This window comes from Neolamprologus brichardi, chromosome 23 (genome assembly GCF_056152115.1).
Source record: "Neolamprologus brichardi isolate AB-2024 chromosome 23, ASM5615211v1, whole genome shotgun sequence".
NCBI lineage: Eukaryota > Metazoa > Chordata > Actinopteri > Cichliformes > Cichlidae > Neolamprologus > Neolamprologus brichardi.
In genome coordinates this window covers 16,628,268-16,650,742 of record NC_142125.1, presented here as the reverse complement: position 1 = coordinate 16,650,742, position 22,475 = coordinate 16,628,268, and the positions used below count along the sequence as shown (strand labels likewise).

Genomic DNA, 22,475 nt, shown 5'->3' with positions numbered 1-22,475 from the left:
AACTTTTCCCCTCAGTATAAGAAAGCCTCACTGAAAGACAAATATTCAGTTCCAAAAGAAAAGGTTCCAGGGTTGTGTATCTTCAGAGTTCTTGAATTGGTAATAAGATACATGCTCAAGCACAGAAAAGGTGCTTTTCACATATCATGTTCCCTTTAAGTACGGTGTTTAGAGACAAAAAAAAATTATATATATATATATATATATATATATATAAATAATAGCCAATCTGATGGTGAATACTCAAGTTTATTTCAACAAGAACACGTGCTTTTTGCAAACATGACATATATGTCAAACATCTGTGTATATATTTTTGTAACTTGATTAATCGTTTAGCGGCTGTTCCTTTTTTTTAGAGTTATGCCGCGGTTCCTGACGAAGTCTCTCACATTTTGAACAGAGCGACTGTCTAATACAGGACGTTCAGCATTTTTACACTGTTTGATTTCTGTCACAGTGGCTAGTTTCCCATTTGCAATGTGCCCACGGAAATGTCTCATGACTGCTGCAATCTCTTTGGGAGACCATGGACATTTTTGTCTCCTTCGAGGATTTTCCCCTTCTGCGCCATTTCCAGGGAATGCTACAAGGGGGAGAGAAAATAAGATCAGCTTACTTTTGATTTGTTAATTATTAAGTTATTATAAAGTTACTCTTCAAGAACAATATGGATGTAAACATCAAATCCATTTCATGGTACACATATCAAAAAGAAGTCCAGGCATTAACCACAGCATTTTTTAACTTGGTTTAAATAGCTGTGGGGCTTTAGATTTACACGGGGGTTTGGCTTTTTGCCATGTTAGATAAATACAGTGTCTTAAAAGCTATATTCTGATTAGAAGATCTAGCTCGTTCTTTCCCGCAAAAACATTAACTCAAAGAAAACTATTAAAGATAGAACTTCTAACTATGTGAATGCCACGGGACACCCAATTACAAAGTGACATTAGTTCCCATCCAGTTTCATCATGTCCTCCTTTATTGTCCTCTACTTCCAATCATGCAGAATCCAGGTTCAACCCATTACTTCAGCTTTGTCCTCTGATCTTTTCACTTAGTTTGTCAAGCAAATTATTCCTCATTTCCACCACTCTTATTCTCATGTGATTTTGTACTGTAACAGTAGCCCAGTTCAGACCTGGCATTATGACAAGTTCTGGGTGATCAGATACAACCAGCATTAATGAAAACTCTAAAGATATCCAGGATACTTTGAGGACTCATTCAAGATCCAGTGATGTAAGGCACACATTTGTTTCCATTCCTCTGAAAGTCAAAACAATCTGTTCCGAAGACAATGTAGGACAGTCTACTCTGATGTCATACTCAGCAAAACAAGATGACTCACATGAAACCTCTTTCTCATTTGATAAAAACCGTGAAACATGGGAGATTAAAAAACATTTGAGTCAGAAATAACTCGTGCAAAAAAATATTAGTTTAAAGATGTACACATTTACAGAATCACCAACACTGACAATAAACTCTCATATTGTCTCTTAAAATAAAAATAAAAAGATTTCAATCAAAAGGTGATCTAACATGCCAATGTAGTTTTCATATATGGTTTAAAAAGCAAGATAAGCAGTTTCCCATCTTTGTTTTCGAATAGTTATGAACATTTGAACTGTTAATCAGGCTTTTGAAGATGATTAATGGTAAGTATTAATATGCAATATTAGTATTTAAGCTGAGTTTACTGGAGCTTTAAGTGAGCCAACTTTCAAGTCGATGTGTACTGTAAACCTATGCAGACAGATCAGTATTTAAGGCTTTACTCTCACCATCCACTGGAGCACAACTTGGGCGTCATCAAGATATTACAAAATAGAGCAAAGACACAGCGGCCAGGGAAGCACAAGAACATGACATCAAGAAGGCCCCGAGTAAATGAGGTTATCCCAGCTGGACTTTTGTCAAACCTGGGAAGGCACCTAAAGAACGCTCCAGCCAATCCAGGAGCGAAGAAGGACAAGAACAGCTGATACGGATTTTCTTAAAAGATAACGTCTCTGTGGCTTTCAAATCCCAAAACTGAAATAAGAACCAAAATAAGAAAAGTATTCTAATGTTGAACCTGAGAAGAAAATTCCTCATGCCAACTTTAAGGTCATACTGGATATTAGTCATGAACTATGCAATGTTTGTAAAATTCTGGCATGTCATATTGACCAAACTTTCATATCAGATCTTGTCAAACACTGTTACAGAGATAACCATTTGCTAGTCTGTTGTTCAAAGAATCTGTTCAAAGGTGTCTTGATATTTTAAAATATTTTATTCTTGTGGTACCTCGTGATGTGCCTTCTCCAGCCGAGTCCACATCTGTAAATAGAAAAGTAAAACAAAAATATCACAAACAACATGAGTGGCTTGGTAATCATGGAAGAGCCATCAATATGCAGGGTGGTGGATAGTTATACCGTTTGAGGTGTTTGGAGGTTCCTCTACAGGTGGCATAGTACTCCTCCCTATAGTACAAGGAGTATTTTAGCTCAATATAGCAGTCACATTTTCTGTTCCTGTTTAGACTTTCCTTTAACACGAAAATAATTTTCACTAACAAGGAGAGAGGCACCCATAAATACAAGTAATCCTCAGGTCCATAGCTCAGTCCTAAAATGACTGAGGTCGCCAGTCTCCCACAGGACTAACACAGAGAAAAACAACTATATGCAATCACATTCACATCAATGGGCAATTTAGAGTGACCAATTAACCTAACCCCAGTTTCTTTGGACTGTGCGAGGAAGCTGAAGTATGCCGAGAGAACCCAAGCAAACATGGAGAAAACAACTCCATGTTTGCGGACCCTGGACCGATGAACTCAGGACCGTCTTGCTGTGAGGCAACAGTGCTAACCACTATGCTAACGTCCCGCCTTATCGACTGGGCAGCCAAGTCCAATAAGTGCACTTGCTGGGGTTAGGATAAGCGGAAGAGATGTTCTCGGCATACCTTGTAAAAATGTAAACACAATACTCCAACAGTCCAGTTATAAGACAATCATCATCAGTGGGCACACTGTAGGAAGTGGGTAATACTGTCAGAGGTCCCTGGAGGTACCTCAACAAATTGCCTAGTTCCCTTTTCTGTAGTTGAATAGTGTAGCTCAATATTAATGCTCTGTTGCGTTGTGGTTGATTCATTTACACACATCTCTGGCTAGATATCTGTAGCATCACAACACAAAACTATCAATGTAAGTACTATTACATTTTTTGTACTGATCTGGTTAGACCTTTCTTTAGTGACATTATTTGACAGACATCAATCTTTATGACTATGTCAAGAATAGCTTAAGCAGTGTATTAACCTCAGCCCAAAACAAATTAAGACATTTTCAATACTTAAGACTTACAGTGCACATATAATCCTTACTACTACCTTTTAAATAACTGTGTATACCTGAAACATCTCACAATATTGCATTCAACTGAATACTACATAAATATGAGTTGTTTGTTGGTGCATTTACCCATTTTTGTTTGTGCTGGTGGGTATTCTTTGTCAGCCTCGCCGTCTTCACTCTCACCAGAGTCTGTCAAGTCTAGGTTATCTGACAAAAAAATATGTTAAGCAGCATCTTGATGCATTCTCAATCATCCAGGTAAGTAAATCTCCAAGAGTTGATTCTGTTCATCTGGACATAGCGTTTTGTGGGAAAAACGTTTCGTCACTCATCCAAGTGACTTCTTCAGTCTCAGCTTACTGCAGGTTTCCCCAATCTTATAAACAGTACATTTGCATAATGACTGAAACCAGCCCACTGAAGGAACAATGGGCTGGGAGGTCAGTTCCTTAATCTTAATTATGCAAATTCTCATGACCATTGATCAACAACCACTGACCAAAACCCACTGATCAAAGACCACTGATCAATAGCCATGAGTACCATACACAGAGAGTTGGGGAATGGCTGCAATCACAGCACTGTAAGATGGCCTTAGGCCCCCTCCTTGATTATGAATCGAGGCATTCTGAATGCATCAAGATGTTTTAACCCACTTTGGCAAGGACGGCCTGAAGCTTGTACGTCAGTATGAGCAAACAGCACGTAAGATGGTGGATTACAGGAACCACCTGAGATTCAGCCTCAGATGCAGACAAAACCGGATTACTCCTAAAAGTCTGCAAATGAGCTCTTCGTTAAAGGCTTCCGGGCAACAAAAATCCTCCAGAAGGCACAGCATCAGTTGCTTAATGAACGGGTGAGGCAAACAAATTTTACCATGGACATGCTAAAATCTCAAGAGGAGTGGATCCAACAGAGACTGACAATGCTTCTAGATGAGAATACTCTTAAAAAGGTGTTTGACTTTACTGAGAAGGCTCGTCTAGCACAGCACAAGAAGTCTAAGACCAGGCAACAAAGGAAGTTTGACTTACTTGTTGTACGTCGGAAACCACGGCAAAATACGGAGAGTGTCCTCAGTGACCAGAAGAGACAAGGATGCGACACAGAGGATGTGGACAAGTGGGTGAAGAATTTGTCTGACAGACAGCTCACCGAAACAGAGAAAAACATCCTTGCTCAAGGGCTGAATTTTGCTGTCACACCGGGACAAATCCCGCTAGTGGAGCTGATCACAGCCACAGAAACAGCAATTCGTAACAACAATATTGCAGAAATGGAAGCATAGCAACTACAGACGAAAGTTTTGGCCTGTCTCAGCAATGCAAAGCCCCCAGCATCCAAAATCACCATGGAGAGGAAGGTGCTCCACCTGGAGACTCTGTTGTCCTGCTGGGAGACTTCAATGCTCACGTGGGTAACGACAGCAAGACTTGGAGGGGCGTGATTGGGAGGAACGGCCTCCCTGATCTGAACCCGAGCGGTGTTTTGTTATTGGACTTCTGTGCAAATCACAGTTTGGCCATAACAAACACCTTGTTCGAACATAAGAGTGTCCACAAGTGCACGTGGCACCAGGACGCTCTAGGCCGCAGATCGATGATTGATTTTGTAATCGTATCACCAGACCTGCGAACATATGTTCTGGACACTCAGGTAAAGAGAGGGGCTGAGCTGTCAACTGATCACCACCTGGTGGTGAGTTGGATCAGGTGGCAGGAGAGGACGCTGGACAGAACCGGTGCACCTAAACGCTAGGGGTGCAACGATACTCGTATCGATATTGAACCGTTTGATACAGTGCTTTCGGTTCGGTACGCATATGTATCGAACAATACAACATTTTTAATTTATTTTATCAACTTCCCTTCTGACGATGCTGTCTGTGTTGAGCGCTCAGTGGATCTGCGCTCGACAGTGCAGCCTAGGCGGAGTAGTCGAACGCAGATTCACTGAGCGCAGGGCAAGCTAGCGAGACAGAAGCTAAGCTCGTTGCAACATGGCAAATTGAACCTCCCCCACCCTCATTCAGATCTGGCGTTTGGAACTATTTTGGTTTTCATGTGAAGTATGACCCTGAAGGTAAGCGCGTCATGGATTAAAGTAAAACAGTATGTTGGATGTGCCAGCAATGCTCAATTACATGGGTGGGAACTAGTGTGTTAGCGCAGTTAGCTCGTTGTGTTGGCCGTCCAGCCCCACGCACAAGGCAATCCGCAGTAGCTTGTTAACGGAGGTGTTGTGTCGTTAACCTCATTTCAGATTAACGCTGACAGCACTAGTGGGAACACAACGAATATGACTGCACATTTACTCCGACATCATCCTAGTGCAAAGACAAGTGGAAGCAGACAAAAACAACAAGCACGCATGCTACAAACTTTACCCGAGTCATTTAGACAGCCGTTAGCACATGATTCTCCTTATGGGGACCTGATATATTTAATATGGTGCTGAGAATATAGCCCAGAAGAAGCGTATAGTATAGCTTTTATTTTGGAAAGAGCCATTTCTCTGTAATAAACTCTCTTTTCCAAAGATGAGTGATTCCTCAATCAGATACAGGGCTCGCAAAATATATGTCAATGCTTTTGCATTCTTTCGGAAATGTAGCTGGGTAATTATGTCATTGGCATCGGTGAGCCACTGTCAATATGTGACATATTGAAATTGCGTTTGAATTTGCGCTTGTTTTTTGCTTTCACTTTGCAATCGTGCGAACTGCGTATACAGAGCGACAGCACTGATTGGTGAGTGATGATAATTTGCGCACCAATTCCTCTGACATCTTATCAATCGTTAGCTTACTATGCAAACATGACAAGTGAAATCTCCCGCAGCAAGCTTAAACATGTGAGAGGTTGATGGCGCAGAGAATCGCTGAGCGTTATGTGAGTGCATGTGTAAAAGCAGCAGGATATATATTTTAGTTCTGCTGAGCCAAATAAGACAGGTCAGCGTGAAGAAGTGACAGCCAAACAAAGCTTACCACAAAACGGAAAAGTTATGACAAATCAGACTATAAGGCAAAAAGAAAGTGCAGCTTTATGGTTTCATGGACAAAAGAATTTCTGTGGCTGCAATATGACGAGCTAAATAACCAGGGCTGCACATAAGTGGTCCGCAGGTGCGCATTCGCTGTCAAAATAAAAAACGCGCACAAGATAAGAAGTTGCAACGCGTGTTTGCGTACATAGGATTTTCTGGAGGAGGACAGACATTTGTTTAGAACTCTTAAAGATGTTGAAGAAGCAAAATCCTTTAAGCAATTACTTTGGTGTTCCTTCACCTCCAAAGAAATGGAGTCTGAACCACAAAAGAAGCACGTATTCTCAGAAAAGTGGTTGCAGGAGGTGAGCTGGCTTCAAACAAATGATGAACGCACAGAGATGTGGTGCAGAATGTGCCGTGAAAATTTAATAAATGACAAATTAATAAAAAGGCATGAACATTTTTTTTGTATCGAAAAAATATCGAACCGTGACACCAAAGTATCGAACCGAACCGAACCGTGAATTTTGTGTATCGTTGCACCCCTACTAAACGCGTAGTGAGGGTGTGCTGGGAACGTCTAGCAGAGGCCCCAGTCCGCAAGATCTTCAACGCACACCTCCGGCAGAGCTTCAACAGCATTCCGAGGGAGACTGGGGACATTGAGTCCGAATGGACCATGATCAGCGTCTCCATTGCCGAAGCTGCTGCATTGAGCTGCGGCCGCAAGGTGGTTGGTGCCTGCCGTGGTGGTAATCACCTAACCAAATGGTGCACACCAGAGGTAAAAGGAGCCACCAGGCTGAAGAAGGAGTCCTATCAGGCTTGGTTAGCCTGTGGGACTCCGGAGGCAGTCGACAGGTATCGACAGGCCAAGCGGAATGCGGCTCGGGCAGTGGCTGAAGCAAAAACTCGGGTGTGGGAGGAGTTCGGGGAGGCCATGGAAAAAGACTTTCGGACTGCCTCGAAGAGATTCTGGCAAATCGTCAGGCGTCTCAGGAGGGGAATGCGGTGCTCTACCTGCGCTGTGTATAGTGCTGGCAGAGCGCTGCTGACGTCGACTGAGAAAATTGTCAGGCGGTGGAAGGAATACTTCGAGGACATCCTTAATCCCACTGACACGTCTTCCGAGGAGGAAGCAGAGTCTGGGGATGAGGGGAATGACCTACCAATTTCCGGGGGCGAGGTCACTGAGGCAGTTAAACAACTCCTTGGTGGCAGAGCCCCTGGTGTTGATGTGGTCCGCCCCGAGTTCCTGAAGGCTCTGGACGTTGTAGGGCTGTCCTGGTTGACACGCCTCTACAATGTTGCGTGGAGATCAGGGGCAGTACCCCTGGACTGGCAGACCGGGGTGGTGGTCCCCATCTTTAAGAAGGGAGACCGGAGGGTGTGTTCCAACTACAGGGGGCTCACACTCCTCAGCCTCCCTAGGAAAGTCTATGCCAGGGTGCTGGAAAGGAGAGTTCGTCTGCTAGTCGAACCTCGGACACAGGAGGAACAATGCGGTTTTCGTCCTGGTCGCAGAACACTGGACCAGCTCTTTATCCTCTCAAGGATACTTGAGGGTGCATGGGAGTTTGCCCAACCAGTCTACATGTGTTTTGTGGACTTGGAGAAGGCATTCGACCGTGTCCCTCAGGGTGTCCTGTGGGAGGTGTTGCGGGAGTATGGTGTATCAGGCCGATTATTACGGGCCATTCGATCCCTATACAACCGTTGCCAGAGCTTGGTTCGCGTTGCCGGCAGTAAGTCGGACTCGTTCCCGGTGGGTGATGGGCTCCGCCAGGGCTGCCCTTTGTCACCGGTTTTGTTCATAATTCTTATGGACAGGATTTCTAGGCGCAGCCAAGAAGTGGAGGGCTTTCACTTTGGTGGCCTCAGAATCTCAAGTCTGCTTTTTGCGGATGATGTGGTTCTGTTGGCTTCATTGGGTGAGGGCCTCCAGCTCGCAATGGAACGGTTCGCAGCCGAGGGTGAAGCAGCGGGAATGAGGATCAGCACCTCCAAATCTGAGGCCATGGTTCTCAGCTGGAAAAGGGTGGAGTGCCCACTCCGGGTCGGGGATGAGTTCCTGCCCCAAGTGGAGGAGTTCAAGTATCTCGGGGTCTTGTTCACGAGTGATGGGAGAAGGGAGCCGGAGATTGACAGACGGATTGGGGCTGCGGCTGCAGTGATGCGGACGCTTCACCGGTCCGTCGTGGTGAAGAGGGTGACCGAAAGAACGAGATTGCGGACACAAGCAGCAGAAATGAGCTTCCTCCGAAGGGTGGCTGGCCTCTCCCTCAGATATAGGGTGAGAAGTTCGGCCATCCGGGAGGGGCTCAGAGTAGAGCCGCTGCTGCTCCACATTGAAAGGTGCCAGCTGAGGTGGTACGGGCATCTGACAAGGATGCCTCCTGGGCGCCTCCTGGGCGCCTCCTGGGCGAGGTGTTCCGGGCATGTCCCACCGGGAGGAGGCCCCGGGGCAGGCCAGGACACGCTGGAGAGATTATATCTCTCGGCTGGCCTGGGGACGCCTTGGTGTTCCCCCGGATAAGCTGGAGGAGGTGGCTGGGGAGAGGGAGGTCTGGGCCTCTGCTTAGGCTGCTGCCCCTGCGACCCGGCCTCGGATAAAGCGGATGAAGATGGATGGACGGGTGAGAGATGTCATTACGGAGGCAGATGAAACCATGGTCTTGTACGACGTTACATCTCTCTTCACTTGCATCCCAGTCACGGAAGCATTGAAGGTAGTCCGTAAGAGATTATGACACCAACCTCAGCAACAGGACCACTCTCAGCATCGACCAAGTGTGTTTGCTTTTGGAACTGTGTCTTCATTCCACCTACTTCACATACAAGGGTCAGTTCTACAGGCAGAAACATGGGTGTGCCATGGGCTCCCCAGTTTCACCCATCGTGGCCAATTTGTACATGGAAGAAGTGGAAAAGAGGGCTTTGCTATCCTACCCTGGAACACCACCAATCCATTGGTTCAGGTATGTGGATGACACCTGGGTGAAAATCAAATCTCAGGACGTACCACAATTCACGGATCACATTAACTCTGTGGACCGACACATGAAATTCACCAGGGAGGCTATGAAAAGTGGCAGGTTAGCTTTCTTAGACTGAGATTTCCATCAGTAATGGGGGACATCTAAAAGCTGACGTGTACCGTAAACCTACACATACGGATCAGTATTTAAGGTTTGACTCTCATCATCCACTGGAGCACAAACTGGGTGTCATTAGGAGCGAACACCATCCCCACTGACACAGCGGCCAAGGAGGCAGAAGAACATCACATCAGGAAGGCCCTGAGTAAATGTGGTTATCCCAGCTGGACTTTTGTCAAAGCTGGGACGGCTCCTAAAGAAAGCTCCAGCCAATCCAGGAGAGAAGGACAACTGCTGCCCAAACGAAAACCTGTAGTGATCCCATATGTGTCAGGAGTATCGGAGCAGTTGAGACGCATTTTATCTAAACACTGGGTCTCTGTGGCTTTCAAACCCCAAAACACTGTGCCAAAAACTAGTCCACCCCAAGGATCAGGTCCCCCGACACAAACAGAGTAAAATAGTGTACGCTGTTAAGTGCCAGGAGGATTGCCAGGATTTATACATCGGGGAAACCAAACAACCTCTGGCGAAGCGCATGGCACAACACAGAAGAGCTCTCTGTGAATGGTATTCATGGCCATTGATCAGTGGTCTTTGATCAGTGGGTTTTGGTCAGTGGTTGCTGATCAATGGTTGTGAGAATTTGCATAATTAAGATTAAGGACTGACCTCCAAGCCCATTGTTCCTTCAGTGGGCTGGTTTCAGTCATTATGCAAATGTACTGTTTATAAGATTGAAACCTGCAGTCAGCAGAGACTGAAGAAGTCACTTGGATGAGCAACTTCAGCTATGTCCAGATGAACAGAATCAACTTTTTGGAGATGTTAAACAGCAGGTACAAACATTCCTTGTTTCTCTTAACAGCTTTAATGTAAAAGTAAGGTTATTAAATATATTGTGTTAAGAACACTCAAAAGCTTAAAAACTAGACACCTTAAAATACTATCTACTTAGAAATACCTTCAATTTCAATCTCTTCCAATGTTTTGCCTTGGAGATTTCCAAGGGTCCCTTTCTCCATGGCAAGTAGTAGTTTTGATATTTTTGCCAGCTGGGTTGTATCCTCTGGAAGTCTGTAAAATTCTCTGTGGACACGGATATCATGGCCTAGAAAGTCAGCAACTTGGTCAAGCTCGTGATTTTTTAGGTTCAAGACGTGTGACAAAGTTGCAACATGCTTGCGTAGCTGTGTTGACCTAAGGAGTTCAGGACTTTGTGCACCACAGTCATTTGCATAAATCCTGAGACAGTCCTGTCCTCTGTAAGGAGTCAAACAGTTGGGTCTTGCAAAGAGGAAGGGGTTTTCTTCCGGGACTCCACACTCTAGTCTTCTGCTTATGAGCTGCGTTAGGGCTTCAACCATGTCTGGTGATAACAGTACAGCAACCTGCTCATCAACTTCAAAGGAGGACGATGCCATGGGCACAGCAGCTTGAGAACGGTCAGGGTGCTCTGAAACCTTGTGCAAGCAAACACAAAAGTACATTAACATCCATTCAACACAGATACGTTGAGACTATACAATACAATTATGAAGGTACACTGGTTATTGACATAAATGAGGTAAATGTAATGAAGTAATATTGAGTGAAAATTAATTCTCCAGTGTGAACCAACATGACTCTCGGCAGTATCCACACACAGTCCTCATAATAATGTACCTGAAAGCTTCATACACTGCAGGGTCTCTGTTACACACAGACTTGAGAGCCCATCTTTCAATAGACTTATGCATCCAAAACACACACAGTCCTCATAATAATGTACCTGAAAGCTTCATACACTGCAGGGTCTCTGTTACACACGGACTTGAGAGCCCATCTTTCAATAGACTTACGCATCCAAAACACACACAGTCCTCATAATGTAGGTATCTTACATTAACCAACACTATAGGACTTGTGTCTAAAACCCTCACTATCAACATCCAAACAACTCGGCTGTGTTCTTGTTGCAATAACAACAACACCAGAAAATTATTCACCTGCTCATCAACTTCAAAGGAGGACGATGCCATGGGCACAGCAGCTTGAGGACGGTCAGGGTGCTCTGAAACCTTGTGCAAGCAAACACAAAAGTACATTAACATCCAATCAACACAGATACATTGAGACTATACAATACAATTATGAAGGTACACTGGTTATTGACATAAATGAGGTAAATGTAATGAATTAATATTGAGTGAAAATTAATTCTCCAGTGTGAACCAACATGACACTCGGCAGTATCCACACACAGTCCTCATAATGTAGGTATCTTACATTAACCAACACTATAGGACTTGTGTCTAACACCCTCACTATCAACATCCACACAACTCGGCTGTTCTTGTTGCAATAATAACAACACCAGAAAATTAGTCACCTGCTCATCAACTTCAAAGGAGGACGATGCCATGGGCACAGCAGCTTGAGGACGGCCAGGGTGCTCTGAAACCTTGTGCAAGTAAACACAAAAGTACATTAACATCCATTCAACACAGATATGTTGAGACTATACAATACAGTTATGAAGGTACACTGGTTATTGACATAAATGAGGTAAATGTAATGAAGTAATATTGAGTGAAAATTAATTCTCCAGTGTGAACCAACATGACTCTCGGCAGTATCCACACACAGTCCTCATAATAATGTACCTGAAAGCTTCATACACTGCAGGGTCTCTGTTACACACAGACTTGAGAGCCCATCTTTCAATAGACTTACGCATCCAAAACACACACAGTCCTCATAATGTAGGTATCTTACATTAACCAACACTATAGGACTTGTGTCTAAAACCCTCACTATCAACATCCAAACAACTCGGCTGTGTTCTTGTTGCAATAATAACAACACCAGAAAATTAGTCACCTGCTCATCAACTTCAAAGGAGGACGATGCCATGGGCACAGCAGCTTGAGGACGGCCAGGGTGCTCTGAAACCTTGTGCAAGCAAACACAAAAGTACATTAACATCCATTCAACACAGATACGTTGAGACTATACAATACAATTATGAAGGTACACTGGTAATTGACATAAATTAGGTAAATGTAATGAATTAATATTGAGTGAAAATTAATTCTCCAGTGTGAACCAACATGACACTCGGCAGTATCCACACACAGTCCACATAATAATGTACCTGAAAGCTTCATACACTGCAGGGTCTCTGTTACACACAGACTTGAGAGCCCATCTTTCAATAGACTTATGCATCCAAAACACACACAGTCCTCATAATGTAGGTATCTTACATTAACCAACACTATAGGACTTGTGTCTAAAACCCTCACTATCAACATCCAAACAACTCGGCTGTGTTCTTGTTGCAATAATAACAACACCAGAAAATTAGTCACCTGCTCATCAACTTCAAAGGAGGACGATGCCATGGGCACAGCAGCTTGAGGACGGCCAGGGTGCTCTGAAACCTTGTGCAAGCAAACACAAAAGTACATTAACATCCATTCAACACAGATACGTTGAGACTATACAATACAATTATGAAGGTACACTGGTTATTGACATAAATGAGGTAAATGTAATGAATTAATATTGAGTGAAAATTAATTCTCCAGTGTGAACCAACATGACACTCGGCAGTATCCACACACAGTCCTCATAATGTAGGTATCTTACATTAACCAACACTATAGGACTTGTGTCTAAAACCCTCACTATCAACATCCACACAACTCGGCTGTGTTCTTGTTGCAATAATAACAACACCAGAAAATTAGTCACCTGCTCATCAACTTCAAAGGAGGACGATGCCATGGGCACAGCAGCTTGAGAACGGTCAGGGTGCTCTGAAACCTTGTGCAAGCAAACACAAAAGTACATTAACATCCATTCAACACAGATATGTTGAGACTATACAATACAATTATGAAGGTACACTGGTTATTGACATAAATGAGGTAAATGTAATGAAGTAATATTGAGTGAAAATTAATTCTCCAGTGTGAACCAACATGACACTCGGCAGTATCCACACACAGTCCTCATAATAATGTACCTGAAAGCTTCATACACTGCAGGGTCTCTGTTACACACAGACCTGAGAGCCCATCTTTCAATAGACTTACGCATCCAAAACACACACAGTCCTCATAATGTAGGTATCTTACATTAACCAACACTATAGGACTTGTGTCTAACACCCTCACTATCAACATCCACACAACTCGGCTGTGTTCTTGTTGCAATAATAACAACACCAGAAAATTAGTCACCTGCTCATCAACTTCAAAGGAGGACGATGCCATGGGCACAGCAGCTTGAGAACGGTCAGGGTGCTCTGAAACCTTGTGCAAGCAAACACAAAAGTACATTAACATCCATTCAACACAGATACGTTGAGACTATACAATACAATTATGAAGGTACACTGGTTATTGACATAAATGAGGTAAATGTAATGAAGTAATATTGAGTGAAAATTAATTCTCCAGTGTGAACCAACATGACTCTCGGCAGTATCCACACACAGTCCTCATAATAATGTACCTGAAAGCTTCATACACTGCAGGGTCTCTGTTACACACAGACTTGAGAGCCCATCTTTCAATAGACTTACGCATCCAAAACACACACAGTCCTCATAATGTAGGTATCTTACATTAACCAACACTATAGGACTTGTGTCTAAAACCCTCACTATCAACATCCAAACAACTCGGCTGTGTTCTTGTTGCAATAATAACACCACCAGAAAATTAGTCACCTGCTCATCAACTTCAAAGGAGGACGATGCCATGGGCACAGCAGCTTGAGGACGGCCAGGGTGCTCTGAAACCTTGTGCAAGCAAACACAAAAGTACATTAACATCCATTCAACACAGATACGTTGAGAATATACAATACAATTATGAAGGTACACTGGTTATTGACATAAATGAGGTAAATGTAATGAATTAATATTGAGTGAAAATTAATTCTCCAGTGTGAACCAACATGACACTCGGCAGTATCCACACACAGTCCTCATAATGTAGGTATCTTACATTAACCAACACTATAGGACTTGTGTCTAACACCCTCACTATCAACATCCAAACAACTCGGCTGTGTTCTTGCTGCAATAATAACAACACCAGAAAATTAGTCACCTGCTCATCAACTTCAAAGGAGGACGATGCCATGGGCACAGCAGCTTGAGGACGGTCAGGGTGCTCTGAAACCTTGTGCAAGCAAACACAAAAGTACATTAACATCCATTCAACACAGATAAGTTGAGACTATACAATACTACACTACACTACGGTAAATGTAAATATAATATGTACCTTTACTCTCCATGGCCAGTCAGAGTCACCGTAGTTGTATGTTATTGCTTCCCCCGGCTTGATGTCTTTTATGGCAAATAAACAGAGATGAGGCTTTCCATTTACTGTGATTGTCCTCATTTTGCTGTTTGGGCTCACGTGATCGTCATTCACCAGTCTGCCCAAGGAGCCATCCTCTCTGGCTGCATCAATGCTGAGATAACAAAAAATGTAAGACACAAAATTACACAAGGTTTATAAAAAGGCTGAACAATTTGATTACATTTTTAATTATATGGATTTGTAACAAGCTAGCAGTTTGTCTTAATGTGGTCGTCACAACTTTTGCAAAAAGTAGGCTGAAAAATGAATTTTTTTAATTTACATACCACAATTGTTGTCCATTGTACCTGAATTCAAAAAGAAAAACCTTTAAGGCGTCATGGTACAATCTTGTTCTGTTTTCATATTCCTTCTTGGTTACAACGTCTCCGCGATATTCCAGAAGGAAGTCTCCTTTGTTATAGTTGCACCTACTAAACACTCCTCGACCTTACAAAGAAAATAGAAAATGTCAACATGGGTCTACTACAATGGTTAAACTTATGACTGTGCCAAAAATCCTCAACAAGTATCCTAGTACCTCACCTTTTACTGAATTTATGAATTTCACTTCAAATCCATCTTTGTCCTGCCCCAAAGATGAAAATTTTACTGCTTCATCTTTTGGTTTAATTTTTGCTCTCGGGGGCCTCATTGCAATACACTGTCTCAGAAAAAGAAAAAAAAATAGTACAATTTATTTAATATTTCAGGAAAATAGTTGATAATGAAAACTGATCTTTCACAGGAGGTGTCTTTAACCCTCTGGAGTCAATGGTATAATCGGCTGTTTTTGACTACTTTTGATTTAATTGTTTTATCGGCTCATGTTCATTTATCCACCACAATAGGAATTGAGATTGTTGGGTTTTTATCTGCATCTATGAAGCGCCTTGAGGCGACTTTTGTCGCTATATAAATAAAATTGAATTGAGAGGCAATAATGTATCTATGTTTTGTTTTTTAAGAAAATACCGTTTTTATATTTTCCTGCACTAAACTTGACGACAGTTTTCAGGAAAAAGCGTAAATTGTGTATCATAACTCTGGTTTTACTTGGCCTATCAACACATTTTTAAAAACTGTTATATACGCATGTTGCTGATACACCGTAAATTGGTCATATAATCTGCACTCCAGAGAGTTAAATGTTAGCTACCTCGGTTATCTGAAATGTCTCATTAATAGCGTGTCACCTATATTTCAGCGTTGCTTAAAATCTGGAGACAGTGGGATGGATGAATAAATAATAACATCTCAGTAATTTCAAATGTTACAGTTTAACTAAAAAGGTGTGTGTTAGACTAGGTATTTAACCTTGACTAATTAAATACACAACCGCGTGTCATCAAAAAAGCTAGCTTTAGCATGAGAATTACATTGAAATACAAAACTCAATCAAGGAATATACACCAAAGAAAAATCTCAACAAAACTAAATCTGACCAGTTGCTGGGCTACAAAGCTGGCAAAATTCGAAAGTTTAAAGTTTAAAGTTACCTGTTGGCTTCTCCACACCAGCGTCGGTGTCGGTACTCCTCAACTCGAAGTCACGAAGTGAGGGGGAGGGGTGAAAAACAGCTCATTGGCTAAAAAGTGGTCAGGTGATGAGAGTTCTGACTTTTTTATGGAATTTCAGTGAAACATTTACAGTGACGAAGGACTGAGTTTTATTGCATTTGTTTGTTTATAGGAAATTCCTCTTTTAAAAAGTATTTAGTTATTTATTTGAGGCAAAGGTACACTACAAGGGAATACATGTTTCCTCACACACCACCAGCCGAGGTCCACCACTGAAGCAATGGTTTTACACTTGCATCTGCATATGTTAAACAAATCTGAGATTCAACCAACAACATAGTGTGACATATTTTAGATCCTTATGTTAAACCAGCATGTATCAAGATGTGGCTTTCTTCGGAAAAATGTATTTAATTATTATATTTTTGTTCTGATCTTTTGTTTGAAGATACAGAAGGTGCATCCTGAAACCAATGAATTTATCACTAGCAATTATGGACAGTTTGAGAAACCAAACATTGTTTTGTTTAGCAGTACAGAATAAATGAGATCATATGATATGACTAAAAAAATCTGAAACTAATAAATCCTATGGAAATTATACAGTGTAAAATTGGCTCTGTTTACAATATAGAACAAGCAGAACAAAACCTTAAAGAAACATGCCATTTTCCTGCATTAGTTATTAGTTATAACAACAAACTTGACAGATTAAATGCAAAACATGTATGTTAGGTTGAATAGATATGATAATTTGATAGTAGTTATTGAGTGAGTAGTTGTTTGGCTGTGTGTTATAGACAGGGGTGCACATAACTGGTACGCAGGTACGAATGCGTGACAAAAATTAGGAATGTGTAGTGACACTTTGCGTACTTGACTGTCTCATTTAATCTTACATGTGTTGCTTGTCACCAGCTAAATGTCCAAAAAAACAACAGACATTAAGCAGCTTCTTTGGTGTGCCACCACTAGCTAAGAAACACCAACCAGAGCCAGAGAAAAGACTTTTTTCAGAAAAGTGGCTCCAAGATGTGCCGTGGCTTGAAGCTAACAATCACATCCACATCTAGCAGACAAATCAGGTGTGTTTTTTAAAGGCTCAAAGAATTTTAACCATCCTTTATTTGACAAACATGAAAAAAAGTAAGGTGTCACGGTTCTGGGTCATTTTGACCCAGCATTTTGAGTTCTTGTGTTTTGGTTTAATTTTGGATTGTATTCTGATTCTTGTGCTTTGTTGATTATTAGTAGAATTCTATGTTTTTGTTTATTCTTGTTAAGGGATTAGTTCTTAGGTTTTGTGTCTCATGTTTAGTGTAGATTTGTTCTGGTGCCCTCCTGTAGGTTTAGTTTAGTGTCTAGTCTGCATCTTTGTGTAGTTGTTTCTTGTTTCCTGTTTTATTGTGAAGGTCCGTGTCTTATGTGAGTGTATTCAGTTTAGCTTCCCTTGTCTCGTCTCGTCAATTACTTCCAGTTGTGTTCCCCACCTGTGTGTATTTAAGTCGTGTCTTCTCGTGTGCTGGTCGCTGGTCTGTCTGTGTTTCAACCGTGTTCACCCTGCTGTCCAACTTCAGGTTCAACTGCTCACCTTCCTTCATGTTCGTGTTCATGTTTGCTGTTCAGTAGTTTAGTTTGTCCCAGTATAGATTAGTTTTGTTTCCGTTTTGCCATTTCCACCTTGTGCTTTATTTTTTCAATAAATCTCCTTCGCATCTACGAGTACCTGCGCTTGGATCCTCATTTAATTCCTCCACATGTCTCATCCCGTTCGCTGTGACATTACTGACCAGCCACATTATGGATCCATCGGCATTTGCCCCACCCAAGGAACTTCAGGAGGTCATAATCGACTCTGCTTCCAGGTTGGTCAACCTATGGCTAGAGCATGAGGGAGAGTGAGCTGCTCTGCGCTGTGGAAGCCAGGCTACAGCAGCTCATTTCCGGCCACCCCTGGCTATTGGACTAACTGCACCCGCTCATTCAGGATTTCATTCTCCACAAACTTCATCTTCACCCTCCCCCACTCAGTCTGCAGCCCCGCCTGCAGCTCAAGTCTGCAGCCCCGCTGCCTGCAGCTCAAGTCTGCAGCCCCGCTGCCTGCAGCTCGGTCTGCAGCCCCGCTGCCTGCAGCTCGGTCTGCAGCCCCGCTGCCTGTCGCTCGGTCTGCAGCCCCGCTGCCTGTCACTCGGTCTGCAGCCCCGCTGCCTGTAGCTCAGTCTGCAGCCCTGCTGCCTTTAGCTCAGTTGCCAACTCCACCACCATTATCATCTCAACCATTACTTCAGTCGCCCTCAGTTCAGTCTGCTGCCCAGCTGCCCTGAGTTCAGTCTGCCATTCAGTCTCCTGTGTTGCCGCTAGCTCAGCCAGTAGCACGGCTGGGGGTTCTGGAGAGCCCCGCCAGTGTCACGTCTCGTCAGCTGGGGGTTCAGGAGAGCCTAGTCAGCGTCACGCCTCGTCAGCTGCACGGTCCGAGGAGCCCGTCCGGCATCACGTCTCGTTAGCTGGGGGTCCCGGAGGACCCAGCCAGCATATCCTCGTGTCCGCTGACGGCTCTAGGGAGTCCGTTCAGCCACCACCTGCAACTTACACACCATCGCCTGCAGCGTCACCACCTGCAGCTGCCACGCTGCCGTCTGGTTCCGTGGCTGCCACGCTGCCGTCTGGTCCCTCCTCGTCTGGTCCCTCCTCGTCTGGTCCCTCCTCGTCTGGTCCCTCCTCGTCTGGTGCTGCGGTTGCTACACTGCCGTTGGCCTCCGGACCTGCTCTGTTGCCGCCACTGCCTTCCTCCTGACTTGTTTCGCCTGCGTTGCCGCCGCCGCTGCTGTCCACACGGCCGCCCCCCTGAACTGTTCTGGATTTGGCTCATGTGCTGTCGACCCCCCTGAACTTTTTTGTGGACTCATGTTTGATCTGGTTTAGCTTTGTTTTGAATCGTTTTCATGTGTTTCTGGACTTATGCTCCTTGTGTTTTTTTTTTTTGTTTTTTTTTGTTTCTGTCCCTTGTCTCGTCTCGTCAATTACTTCTAGCTATGTTCCCCACCTGTGTGTAATCTCCCGATGTTCTTCTGTGTATATTTAAGTCGTGTCTTCTCGTGTGCTGGTCGCTGGTCTGTCTGCGTTTCAACCATGTTCACCCTGCTGTGTAAGGCCGGGTGGACAATAGATGATAACAAGTAAGACTGGTTTCTGAGTTTCACAGCTGGGATGGACAATGTTAAGCATCAGGCTTTCAAATGAATTAAAAGTCTGTCTTGGTCTTTCATTAATTAATAGACTGGTGTGAAAAATTGCTGCCACACCGCCCCCTCAACCTGTGCTTCGAGATTTCTGGTAGTTAGAATGACTCGGGGGTGTTGATTCATTTAAATTAACATAATCATCCTGCTGCAATCAGGTTTCTGTAAGGCAGAGTAAATCAATTTGTTGATCAATTATTAAGTCATGTACTAACAGAGACTTGGAGGAGAGAGACCTAATATTTAATAATCCACATTTCACTGTTTTACTCTTTGGTTCAGATGTGGATACTGTATTGTTCTTTCTTTGTAATTGTTTATGTTTAAGTTGTTTGTTGCTGGTTTTTAGTTTGTTTTTTGTCTTTTTGGAAGCAGACACAGTCTTTATGGAGATGGGTTTTTGGGGGGGGTAGCAGGAGGAGAGAAGCTGCAGAGAGGCGTGTAAGACTGCAACTCTGCTTCCTGGTCCCAACTCTGGATAGTCATATTTTGAGGGGTTTAATAAATTTGTCCATATTTCTAGAAATGAGAGCTGCTCCATCCAAAGTGGGATGGATGCCGTCTCTCCTAACAAGACCAGGTTTCCTCCAGAAGGTTTGCCAATTATCTATGAAGCCCACATCGTTTCTGGGACACCACTCAGACAGCCAGCAATTTAAGGAGAACATGCGGCTAAATATGTCACTCCTGGTCTGATTGGGGAGGGGACCAGAGAAAACTACAGAGTCCGACATTGTTTTGGCAAAGTTGCACACCGATTCAATATTGATTTTAGTGACCTCCGATTGGCGTAACCGGGTGTCATTACTGCCGACGTGAATTATGATTTTACTGAATTTACGTTTACCCTTAGCCAGCAGTTTTAAATTTCCTTCAATGTCGCCTGCTCTGGCCCCTGGAAGACAATTGACTATGGTTGCCGGTGTCTCTAGCTTCACATGTCTGAGAACAGAATCACCAATTACCAGAGTTTGACCCCCAGCGGGTGTGTCGCAGAGTGGGGAAAAACGGTTAGACACATGAACGGGTTGGTGGTGTACCTGGGGCTTCTGTTTAGGACTATGCTTCCTCCTCACCATCACCCAGCCGCCCTCTTTCCCCAGCTGCTTGGGATCTGCCGGGGAACAGCTAGCGGGGCCTACGCTATCTTCGGCTGCACCAGCTACAGGGGCCTGGCTAGCTAAGGGTGAATGAAGGGTGCGATGCCGAGTCTCCAATTCAGTAATCCTGGCCTCCAGAGCTGCAAATATGCTACATTTGTTACAGATATCATTACTGCTAAAGGAGGCCGAGGAGTAACTAAACATCTGACACAATGAGCAAGAAAGTGCAGGAGGGACAGGTGAAGTAGCCATGGTGCTAACGAGTCGGCTACGAGCTAAGCTAAGCTAGCAAAACAGTACAGAGACAGTGAGTGAAAACTTTGGCTATAAATTAGGTAGTGAGTACACAGAAAGTGTGCTTCGGATGAAGCACGTGAAGATTATACTCTGAAAAAAGAATGTATTTAAAAGTTGTTAATTAAACTGCTAAGCAAATAAGCTACTCAGAAACACCACTGTGTTTGAGCAGGAACAGGAAGTGATACTCTACTACAGAGCGAGCGAACACCAAGTGACAGGGTAGGTAGCAGTAGGTTGTTTTCCTGACACCATGTCAGGGCTCTCACCTCTGCTCTGTAAGCAGACTCGTCTCCATCTGAAATGCAACGAATGATGGTAGTGTCACCTGCCCATCCAAAACCTTTATTTTGGTTTCCTTTTGAGGGTTTTTAACCAGTCAAAGGTGGACTTACTGATGTGTTTCAGATCATTGTCCTTTTGTATAACCCAAGTACCCAACTTCATGAGTTCATGTTCAGTTCATGTCCACTTCAGGACATGAACTGATTGCCGGCCATTCTCCTTCAGGATTTCCTGGTAGAGAGCAGAAGTCATGGTTCCATCAATTACAGCAAGGTGTCATGAAGCAAAGCAGTTCCAGACCATCACATAACACCACCATGTGTGACTGTTGCTATATGTTCTTTTTATGAAATGTTGTGTTAGTTTGATAAAAGATGTAACGGGATTCAAAGCTTCCAAAATGTTCATCTTTTGTCTTGTCAGTCAACAGAATATTTTCCCAAAAGTCTTCAGGATCATTAAGATGTTTTTTGGCACATATGAGAGGAGCCCTTGTGTTCTTTTTGGTCAATGGTAGTTTTTTCCTTGGACCTCTCCCATGGATGTCATTTTTGCCCAGACTTTTTCTTATTGTTGAATAATGAACTCTGATCTTAACTGAGACAAGTGAGGTCTGCAGTTCTTTAGATGCTGTTCTGGCTGTTCTCTTGTGACCTCCTTGATGAGTCGGCAGTGCGCTCTTAGAGTAATTTTGGTAGGCAGGCTGCTCCTGGGAAGGTTCAGCACTGTTTTAAGTCTTCTCCATTTGTGGATAATGACTCTCTGCAGTGCCAAAGCGATGGAAATGTCTTTGTAACCCTTCCCAGATGGATAGATGTCAATGACTTTGTTTCTCATATTGTTTTTGTAGATTGTGAAGCTCTTTGGCTTTTTGAGATCTTTTAGCCTTCTTCACTTTGTCAGACAGGTTCTCTTTAAGTGATTTCTTCATTCAGCAGGTCTGTAATAATCAGGTATGGGTGTGGCCAGTGAAACTGAACTCAGCTTTACAAAAACTGTTAATTGATGATTTAACAAGAGGGGGCAGTTACTATTTCACACTGGACCGGGTAGGTATGGATAGCTTATTTCCCTTAGTAAATTTTGTATTTACTCATATTATCTTTGTGTAATATGAAAACGTGTTTGATGATCTGAAACATGTGAGTGTGATAAATATGCAAAAAAATAAAATAAAAAAAACTAAGAAATTAGGAAGGGGGCAAATACTTTTTCACA

The 22,475-nt window shown here is 43.2% G+C and overlaps 1 protein-coding gene across 1 annotated transcript; it reads right to left on the bottom strand.

Annotated features, from left to right (window-relative positions):
* Window positions 1–230: 230 nt before the first annotated feature.
* LOC148096028 (uncharacterized) lies at window positions 231–17,160 on the bottom strand. The gene is made up of 11 exons (XM_087835818.1): window positions 16,313–17,160; window positions 15,360–15,477; window positions 15,101–15,263; window positions 14,733–14,925; window positions 13,680–13,751; window positions 12,582–12,875; window positions 10,415–10,946; window positions 3,485–3,565; window positions 2,430–2,477; window positions 2,299–2,331; window positions 231–586 (listed from the first exon to the last, which is right to left on the bottom strand). Exons 2-11 carry the CDS (start codon window positions 15,466–15,468, stop codon window positions 336–338), a joined length of 1,776 nt encoding a protein of 591 aa, XP_087691944.1. The 5' UTR covers window positions 15,469–15,477; window positions 16,313–17,160; the 3' UTR covers window positions 231–335.
* Between the last annotated feature and the right edge of the window lie 5,315 nt (window positions 17,161–22,475).